Source organism: Talpa occidentalis, unplaced genomic scaffold, assembly GCF_014898055.3.
Source record: "Talpa occidentalis isolate TD23 unplaced genomic scaffold, MPIMG_talOcc4v2.1 talOcc4.3, whole genome shotgun sequence".
In the NCBI taxonomy this organism is placed as follows: domain Eukaryota; kingdom Metazoa; phylum Chordata; class Mammalia; order Eulipotyphla; family Talpidae; genus Talpa; species Talpa occidentalis.
The window spans coordinates 146652128-146662424 of record NW_023603184.1 but is presented as its reverse complement, the minus strand read 5'-3'; the positions used below and the strand labels follow the sequence as shown (position 1 = coordinate 146662424).

The 10297-nt window shown below is 45.9% G+C and overlaps 1 protein-coding gene across 4 annotated transcripts in view; it reads right to left on the bottom strand.

Moving 5' to 3' along the window:
• Positions 1-10297, bottom strand: part of ARMC9 (armadillo repeat containing 9) — a 136984-nt gene that overhangs the window by 116051 nt on the left and 10636 nt on the right. For all 4 annotated transcript variants that reach the window (XM_037524213.2, XM_054700155.1, XM_037524215.2 and 1 more), the window contains 3 exons: positions 10002-10157; positions 6020-6112; positions 2602-2626 (listed from right to left, as the gene is read on the bottom strand). In XM_037524213.2, the coding sequence (XP_037380110.2) occupies positions 2602-2626; positions 6020-6112; positions 10002-10157 (274 nt within the window). The remainder of the gene's footprint in view (positions 1-2601; positions 2627-6019; positions 6113-10001; positions 10158-10297) is intronic.

The window sequence follows — 10297 nt, the reverse complement described above, 5'->3', positions numbered from 1 at the left end:
TCATGAGATAAGGACAACTGAGCCAAGGTGCCTTGCCATGCAAGATCTCAACTTTTAATGGCGATGGCTTATTAGAAATTCCATGCTGTTTTAATGATAAGATCTTAGTTGAGCTGGTGAGATTTGCTGAGACTTCATATATCAAAACTACTGACATAATTTGTACAAGAGTCCAAAGAACTGCATCCCAAGTTTTAAACAAGTGATATATACAACTAAAGGAAGGTCAGTTAAGATCATAGAAAAATTTCCTGTAATTCCAGCATGAGATGAAACAATAACAAGAGGGATGGTGCTCCCCCCTCCCCGCCCCCAACAGCCAACAGTCAAGTTTCTCTTGTTAACATTCCTACTTCATTTGGGTACACAGCCTTTTTTTAAGAGTAGATGAGATTTAATTTTAGAAACTCTGTGTCTTCTCAAGATAAAATGATATATATTTAAAATGTGTAGAATTATTTTTCTAACCTAATTTTAAAAACCCCTAAAATCAATCACTCTCTTTACAGTTTGATGTGCTCTTTCTTCTGTGTATTCAGACATGAATCACTCCTTGCTATGTTGCTAATCCACAAACACTGGGTGAAAAGAGTTATGACTTATAACTTGAACATAGGTCACCATTTAAAAAAAATACTGTTAAGGGTCTGAACTCTAGAAAAACAATGAGCTGCTCATGTTCTGAAGGGCCTGAATCAATTCAGGTTAGAGGGGCTGAGAGATACTCTTTCTATATCCTTTTTAAATGGAGAGGTGAAATAATAAAGCCATAGGCTGTATCGGCAAACTAAGTTTTTATTCTGACCGCCATTTGTGATGCAATTCCTTTTGAGAGAGTTTTCCTCAGCAAGCACCTTTTTTGCCTTCTTTAACACTTGAGGAAATCCTACTTTATGCATGGAACCTTCCCATCAAGGAACATGGAGTAGTATTACCCAAGCATTCAATTTAAAGAACATTCTAGACTCAACATCTGAGTCTAGAATTAAACTGGGCGCATGTCTGTGCCTGGTGATCACCGCAGCCAGTCTGGGAGGAGGGGGCAGTGGTATGACACCGGGGTCCAAGTCTCTGGGACGCATAACCTGGGGTGCTAACCTCCGACCTCTGCAGCACTGGGTGGTCTGCCCAGCTGCAGACACACGCTGAGCCTGCCAGAATGGAGGCCACCGACTTGATGCTTGACTGTCCTCAGCAGAAATGACACGGAGCTACTTGAGAGGCTGGGAAGGTGACAAGTCACCCAGTTCTCTCTGCAGACCTTCACCTTGGGAACCCAGTCACCACACCCTGAGGAAGCTCGGCCACACAGAGGCCACTCATGTGTCCCGGGGAGGGCGTCCGCTGGATCCCAGCCAGCATCGGCCACCAGACAGGGAGGGGGCCTTGGAGATGGCCCCACTGTCTCCATGGACTGTGGAGCCCCTGGGGAGAGCTGCCTAACTCGGCCCACGGCCATCAGACCAGACAGGACAGCGGTGATGGTAATGACCACGGCAGTATTACCACATAGCAGCAGACATTGTTTCCGGCTATGGAAGCCCCAGGCCGTGTGCCAGGTGGTGTGCCAGGTGGTGTGCCAGGCGGTGTGCCAGGCAGCAGCAGAAAAGGAAAAGGGGGGGTGGGGGGGAAGCTGCATGTTCAGGGGTCAGGCGGCAGGGAAGACCCACTCTGCCGGCTGTGCGGACACGGCCGAGCCCCGGAGAGCTCTGGGGGGTGCGGGGTGGGGGGGGAGGGGGTGGCGCCAGAGCGGGAGCTCCGGGGTGCAGCCTGGAGGCCCTCAGGGCAGCCCAGGTTCACCCCGCAGCCAGCCATGGCCCCTGCCCTGTGCAGACCCAGCCGGAGGGCGCGGCTGTGGGGGTTGGCAGCCCCTGAGCAGCCCTCCCGGCCCGGCCGAGGCACTGGCGAACGGGCTCCTTTCCTTAAAACGACCCGAACGCTCTACAAAGCAGCCTGGAAAAACATGCCAGGAAGGTTTTGCCACCAGCCCCCTCGGGCGCCCGGCCCAGGCGCCCCCCGCGGGCGGCGAAGCCAAGAGTTTGGGTCACTGAGCCTCGCTCGCCTTTCTGAAAAACAGACAGATCCGGTAACAGTCACGGGGGATGGAAAACTATCATTTTATGCTAAAAACTTCAGATTATAATTCTTATCTTGAGTGTGAAAAAGGGAAGCGCTCCATAAGGACGCGCGGCCTCCCTGCTGCCGGGACCCGGCGCTGGTCCAAGGGCAAAGCCACGGGCACCGTCCCCACCCGAGGGTGCCGTCTGGGGCGCCGGATTCTCCTGCTTTCCCGGCCTGCCTGCCCGGGTCCTGGCAAGGTAACAGGCCCGGCCAACCTGAAACACGGGCCTCCAGGAATCGCTGCTAAAAATGAGTGCAGAGCATTTCATAAACGTCTAGACTGTCAGAGCCCTCGTTTGCCAAACCTGTGGAATCATCTCCAAATCTGTCCCTGTCTCACTACTTGAAACTTGACAAAGTCGTTATTCAAAAATTTCTAATATACATCAGGAGGGGTGTGAGCCTACCCCCCAAATCATACACCCGGTGCTGCTAACCTGTTACTTCAATGGAAAACATTTTTTAATCTTGATGATTTACCTTTGTTATTTTGACCATTCTCCTTCTGGGATGAGGAAACCGTTCAGGAAAAGTCATTCAGGATACAGATCCCAGCAAATCTCCCACCGTGTGGCCACCTGAGAGGGCACATCAGCCTGGGAAAAAAGGGCTCTCAGGACAGTGAGGGCCGCTTCTTACTGATGCTCTAACTAGCTAAGACACCCAGTTCTCAAAGTGGGATGACACACTCCTAAAAATCCCCTTGTCTTCTTCTCAATCACTGTGTCCTCCCAGGAGCGTCCCAGCTCAGTGACCCGTGGGTGGGCTGTTACCCAGTAACTGAAATTATTACATACAATAAGGTTCTTTGAGAAGAGAGGCCATATTCCCATAATTTTTATTATGGTGTATTGCTATAATTGTTCTACTTAGTTATTACTTCTATTACCCTGACTGTGCCTAATGTATAAATTAAGCTTTCTCGTAGGGGTGTATGCACAGGGAAAATGGGCACAACAGGTTCAGTGACTGAGATGAAGACAAGGGGATTTTTATGAGAGTGTGTCATCCAATTTGAGAACTAGGTGTCTTAGCTAGTTAGAGCATCAGTAAGAAGCGGCCCTCACTGTTCTGAGAGCCCTTTTTTACTAGCTGTGGTTTCCAGCATCCTCTGGGGGTCTTGGAACATGCCCTCCATGGATGAGGGGAGACTATGTATTTCAACAGCCCCTAACTGGCCTCTGCCCCCCTCGAAAGATATTTCTCACTGCTACCAAAACATTCAACTAAAAATGCAAATCTGAGCTCCTATCCTCTAAGTTCACAATGTCAGTGCTAACACTTTATCCCAAGGAATTAGAGATTGGGATGGAAATAGCTCGCAAGGTAGCTAGTAGCTACGAGCAGGCTCTGGAGCCAGGTTGTGAGGCCTGAGCCTCACTCCCCATGGCTGCAGGAATGAAGATCAGGTACCTCACCTGCTGGAGTTGAGTTTTCTTAGTTCTTCTGGCGGAGCTTTATTGAGATGTAATTCCCATGTTATGATTCACCCACTTAAAGTGCACGTTTTCACAGTTTTCAGTATATTCACAGAGTTGTGTAAACAGTCATTTTTTAGAACATTTTCATCACCCAAAAAGGAAACTCTACCCACTATCAATCCTTCCCATTCTCCCTAGGCCTCCAGGCCCAAGGGAGCCTCTCATTTACTGTCTCTCTAGATTTGCCTATTCTGGAACTTTCCTACAAATGGAACCACACAACCTGTGACTTTTGGGCCTGGTTTCTTCCACTCGGCAAATGTTTGACAAGGTGACAGCCTCAATACTTCATTCACCAAAGACTAGTCCACCGAGCAATACATAACCTCCTGCATATCCATCTCTTGCTGACAGGTATCTAAGCTGTTTGTACTTTCAGGCTATTTTAAGAAAGGCTGCCAGGAGCCTTTGTGCAACAGCTATCATGTAGGCAGACTTGCATTTCTCCCAGGTACACAGCCAGGAGAGGAATTGCTGGGTCCTGTGGTAACTATGTTAAACCTCTGATGATATATGATCCAGTTTTGAATAGTCAGTGGTATGGGGAAGCGCCCTCTTCATCTGATAATATTAAGAAACACACAGAGGTACAGGCATCCATATTTACTGCAAACATTACATGCTTTGAAGCCTATGTGTTCAGATGCATTTCTGTGCCTCCCAGGGCTTCTATAAGGAATAGGATCAATTTTATGATCGGGAATAAAAATGAGATTCTTGGAAAAATGTAACATGGCCATGGTATTCTCCTGCTTAAAAAACTTCCAATGCTCCTTGAGACTTATGAGCCCTCACTCAGACCTTTGTGCCCTGGCCCTTACTCCGGCAATGCTGAATTCTTTGCCATTCCCCAAACAAAGCGTCTCACTGTTTTTGCACAAACTGTTCCCTTTACCTGGAATCCCTATTCCTCATTCTGTCTGCCTCACAGACTCCCATCTTATCACTCAAAACTCCAACTTGGCTAAGGGAACTATGTCTTGGCCTTACTTCATAGCCCTAATTCAATATTCAACTTAATAGGTGGGTTGAACTGGCTGAAATATTTCCATGGAACAAGGAAAGGAATAATGTTTATGTATCCTGCTCTATTTTAGTCTCTTTGCTTCAAAGCACGTTGAAAGGGATGAAAGGTGACAAGTACAAGCAAATTACAATACTAAGAGCTAAGAGCCCTCCTTGAGAAGAGTCTTCAGCATGTGGCAACTGTTTTAAACAAGCTTCATGTATTAACTGAATCCTCATAAAATCCCCCTAAAAGTGGCACTAATGTTACCATAACCTCACTTATTATGCAAATAATTTCTTCTAAATTCTTAACATAATGGCATCCATTATGTTTAAGCTGAGAAATGTTTTTTAAAGCATTATTAAAATAATCATAAGCCAAGTTGGCCAAGTCCTATTTTTACTAAAACTCATTTTATGTGCAACTGAGAGGCAGAGGATGGGCTGGGCGAGCCTGGTATGTGGTGGAGGAAGGATCTGAACAGAAGCCTCCAGGAGGTAAAGCAGAGAGAAAGGCTGTGGTTCGGGCCGGCTGTGGACAGTCTCCATGTGAGACCAGGGGGCTGAGCAGGCACCAGGGAGCCTGTGAAGGCTCAGGAAGCCGAGGGAAGTGTGTCACGGAATCTCCAGGACAAGAGTTCACTTAGGGAGCCCAACCTCCCGAGACAGGAAGGAAGCAGAAGGAATCATGCGACAGAGTGGCCTAAATCTGTCATTACATCCAACAAAACAAATACCGACTTTATAATGCAAAATGGCACACTCTCGTTATGAAATAACTTCTCATACAGTCACGTTCAGAATAAAAGGAGACAAGATCCTTAAAGAGCAGCCAGCTCTTGGGATCAGCTGCCCAGGGCCTCCTTCTGCATCTGCCACCCGGCATTCTGCCCCTTTCACTCTCAAGAGCACCCCAATTTGGAGAGTGATGATGCCCATACAACTCCGTACCTTTGCTAGAATCATCAAACTGTGCACTTACAATGGGTGAATGCTACGGTGTACAATTCCACCTCAATAAAGTTTCCGGCAAAGTCCCACTTAAAGGACAAGTTAGACGACCACTCGGTCCATGAGGCCTTGCTCTGCCTCTGGCCAGAAAGATCAATACTGCTATTCCGCAGAGGGACAATTACTCCAAGGAGTTCTTTTCCAAAGAGACAGACCTTTTTTTTTTTTCCCAACTGAGACAGCTTCTAGGCTCATGAGGTAAAGAGAAGACCCTAGCCCTGTCTCAGAGACTAAGGCCACAGAAGTCCACCCTTCCCAGGTCTGGGCATACTCCCCACAAATGCTCTATTCACCATGTGAGTATGAAAGCAACACCGACAATTACCCCCAAGAGGAGGCGGGCCCCCACATAAAATCTGGCTGAAACCGCCAGTGGGTTCCTGGCCTTAGAAGGATACATATAATGTGAAAAGCTTTGGTGTATTACTGGCTTTAAAAATTAGAGCCAGAAACTTTTCCAACTTCGACTTTAATTCTGGAGTCCACGTATCCTGAAAGAAAAAAACAAAAGACAGAGAAAAATGTTATTTCTCACAACGCCGTGGGTTCCCTGGGCAACTCTTCTGTTGGATCCCCCTGGAAGGAAGAAAAGCAAAAGTGCTGGGTCGCGAGAGGCCAACGGGATTGTCAGGCTGTGGCCTTCACGTGAAACTATGCCCTGCACCTATGATGTCAGCAGCAAGGAGTCTTGCCAGGGTTGTGATGGTGTGAAAAGTAGCATTAGGACATCTGGCGACTCACTATAAAGGATGCAAGTAACTGCTCGCAGAAGGAAAGAATAGAGCTCTTTCATCAACAGTGGGAAAAAAACATGATGTGTTACTTCATGTGATTTAAACACAAGCCTGACAGGTAACCTTATCAGGTTGAACCCAAAAAGCTCAGGGCAGTTCAGGCACACACAGCCTTGGCAGGAATTATCACTAAGTCACTGAAAGTCTCCAGAAGACAGAGCCTCATTCCCATAATCCTCATCTAGAGAAGAAAAAAAGACACATGCTGTTATCTGCCTCAAAAACCATGATATCAAGAACTATGATACACTTTCAGGTTGATGTTTTCCTTAAAGATAAATTATTTACCTCAAATAATACTCATTGAGCAGGTAAAAATAATGACTTAGTAATAAAAAAGAAAAAAGCAACAATCTTTTTCAGGATAATTTTCCTTATAATCTTCACACAAAAATACCTACTACTTGAACCAAGAAGTTCCACAGAAAAGAAGTTTAAAAATGTACATCAGTGGACCTTTCCCACCTGTGCTGTCTAAGTATTTCTACTTAGAAGGTTCTCACTAGCAAACAGAGTCTGCTGAAAAGAGCTCATCATAATATCCACAAAGGATTTCCTTCCTGTGGCAGGGCAGAAGGGATAACCTGAAAAAGCAAGGAAAACAACTAAAAGCTGTACAAAATAGAGACCATCTTTTTAGTGCCTCCCTGAGGGAGAAGAAAAGAACTACAGAGACCAAACATTGGAGCTGGGCCCTCAGGGTAACAGCAGATTTGTGAAGACCTTAAACTTCACTGCTGAGTGTATTTTGTCAATCTGCCTGTTTTGTTTCCTGCTCTGTCTCTGGTGAATCCTCTCACCCTCCCGCGCATCTGGCCTGTACCCCAGCTCTTGTATAAATAAATAAATAAATCTTGAAAGAAAAAAAAAAAAAAACAAACAAAAAAAACCTTCATTGCTGAGAGCCATCACAGGGACAGAACACAGAAGACAGGGGATACTCTGTGGTGAAGTAGCCAGTAGGAGAACTCAACAAAAAACAGGAACCCCAGAGGGGCCCCTAAGCCATCAGAAAAAAGTTAGAGACAAACAAATCCACCGCACAGAAGGGAACAGTCAGGCAGAACATCTCTCTGGACTTGGGCACTGGGTGGGAGCGAGAGAAAACCTCACGTGGGACTTCACAAGCATAAACCTGTCTCATAAAAGATTGGGGCCTTTCCTGACACTATCTGTGTAGTTCCCAGACCTCGAGCAAACAATTGAATTTAAAATGGCCCTGAGTTGGAAATGCCCTAGGTGACCAAGAGATGAAATGCAGACCTTCTCTGGAAGAATCAAACTCCACTCAGGCCTTAAAATAAACAAACAAAAAAAAAACCTCCCACAAGTCACAAGTAAAACAAAATCACTATTAAGAATTTAAAAACCTGAAAAACCAAAAGTACCACGAATGAGAGAAAACACAGCAGGATGAAGTCTACAGACTTCTGATGCTGAAGCTAACAGAGAATATAAAACAAATACATTTGACACGTCAAAGAAATAGAGAGGCCTGGAAACATGAGCCAGGAATAAGAGATGACAAAAATGATCCAGCAAGTTTGAATAAAAAACAAAAAGAGGGCCTCCCTGGTGGCGCAAGGGGTTAAGACACAACATATGAAGCTATCAGCAGCCACTGCAGCATGAGTTCGATCCCCGGCCAGAGAGCAACCCACATGGCGCAGCAGACTTCTTCTGACTCACTCACTGTGCCCCTCAGCAGTGTATTTCAGTGAATCTGCCTGTTCTGTTCCCCACTCTGTCTCTGGTGGATCCTCTCACCCCCCACACCTCTGGCCTGTACCCCAGCTCTTGTATGCATAAATAAAAATAAATCTTTAGAAAAAAAAAAAGACATAAATCTCTGTAGACTCCCTGTTGTGAAGTCATACAATGCTAAAGGCCAGAAGAAAAACCACAGGCCACCCACAGGGGCCAGCAACCAAATAGACAGCAACACCAAGATGGCAACCGTAGGTCTAAGGGACGCAACTGTAATAAGCCTTATTCTCTACACTCCATTCGACAAACAAGAACTGAAAGATCTCCTTAAAAGAATGTTCTTAAAGCCAAGGAGAAAATGATCCCAGAAGGAAGGTCTCCCAGGCAAGATGGAAGAGGAAGTGGAAATACCAGCAAACAGAAGGAGAAATCTGGCCCCACACGGACTGCATACCACAGGACAAATCTTTCATTGACAGGGTTAAAGCATGGCAGTGACACACCTGCAATGGCAGCAGATGACTGGGAAGGGGATGAATGAGGTTAATGTACCCTCAGGCCTTTGCAAGACACTAAACTCAGACTTTCTCGTGTTTACATACAAAAGTATCCACGGTGACCATTAAATGAACCTACCTCAAGAATAGTCAAAGGGGTGAAATGAAATAAAATGACTCCCCATGATTCCTGATGGTTACTAAATCCCTGGACTCTGGAGACCCTGGACTATGCTGGAATGCCAATCCTGAGTGGGCCAAGCTGCCTGTGCAGCCTCGGCCGACCCTCCCTGACTGTGCAGCCTTCCCCGCCCCAACTCTGCTGCAGCCACACACACTGCTCTGTCACAATGTTCACAACAGAAGACTTTGCTGCGAAAGAATCTAATGTCCCTTTTCAAGTCTCATCACCTTCCTGTCTTATATTTTCAACCTTCTAGGAGAAGAAGGGAGTAAAACTAAATTTCAGGGAAAAAACAAACAAACACGGAACTCTACTCAGGCTACCCTTCCATATGCCTGCTCTGCTGACGTCAAATCGGCGTAGCAGTGCAGACTCAGGAGCGGTGAGGCAGTGCTCCCGGGTTATAATGGAACTGGCTGTGGGCAAGAACTGTGTCTGTTCTTCAGCGGCAGGTGAGTAAGCTCCATATATTGCGTTGTCAGACAAGCCATGACGCATTTTTGTTTGAAAAACATAGGAAAAAAAATACATAATGACTTTTCCAACAACCCAATAGATCTTTTTAAACAGTGTGCACTTGTTAGAAAAAGCAATCTAATTACACCAAAGCATCTCAGTCTCTAAAGACATTTCAATAAACCTCTCAGCAGGACATCTTAATTTTAGCAAGTAAACAATCATTTCGACCATGGATAAAGCTCGTTAATAATAATGAATGTTATGCTGGAATGCCAACTGAGTTGAAATATAAGAATTCAAAGAGCTACAGTCAAATAACCTGGTGGAAATAATAGTGTACACTCAGATGATCACATACACACCAGGTGAATGAAATTTTAATACAAATTAAAATATGCACGACCAGTAATTGCGTAAAGTCCCCTAGTTACTTTTCAGGCTACTAATTCTTGGTGTAGCTAAAAAAGTACACACAGAATGGCTTAAGCGGCATTTACCTTTAAAAATATTTATGGTAGTTGTGGTTAACAAAGTCTTAGTGCCACCCAAATATCATACTTGATGGCCCAAGATAAGTTTGTTAAAGCAAATTGGCAGAACACTCTTTTAAAATATAAAAGACAGCAGCTATAGATACAAAAGTCAGCAGATTTAAGCTTTTACCATATCACTCAGACACCGAGGGCACATTTAAGGTGAACCCGCAGGGTCTGGGTAGGATTCAGAGGCCCTGGCTTACCTGGAAGAGCTCTTTAAACGAGGGGTGTGCCCGAGGGTTAGGGACAAAAGGCAGGGCGTAGAAAGGGAGGAACTCCGTGGTCTGGCTCAAGGCGGCCCCTTTGGTCTCCAGGTAGGTTTTGAAATAAGAAATCCTTTCATCCAGGTCCTCTTTGTCCTAGGAGGAAGGACAGACACTCGTCTGAGGCCTCTGGCTACCACCAGCAGCCCCTTGACCCCATCTCTGCAGACGCAGGGCAGCCTCCTCCATCTGGCCCACACAGCCCAGCAGACCCACTGTCCAGCCAACCTAGCATC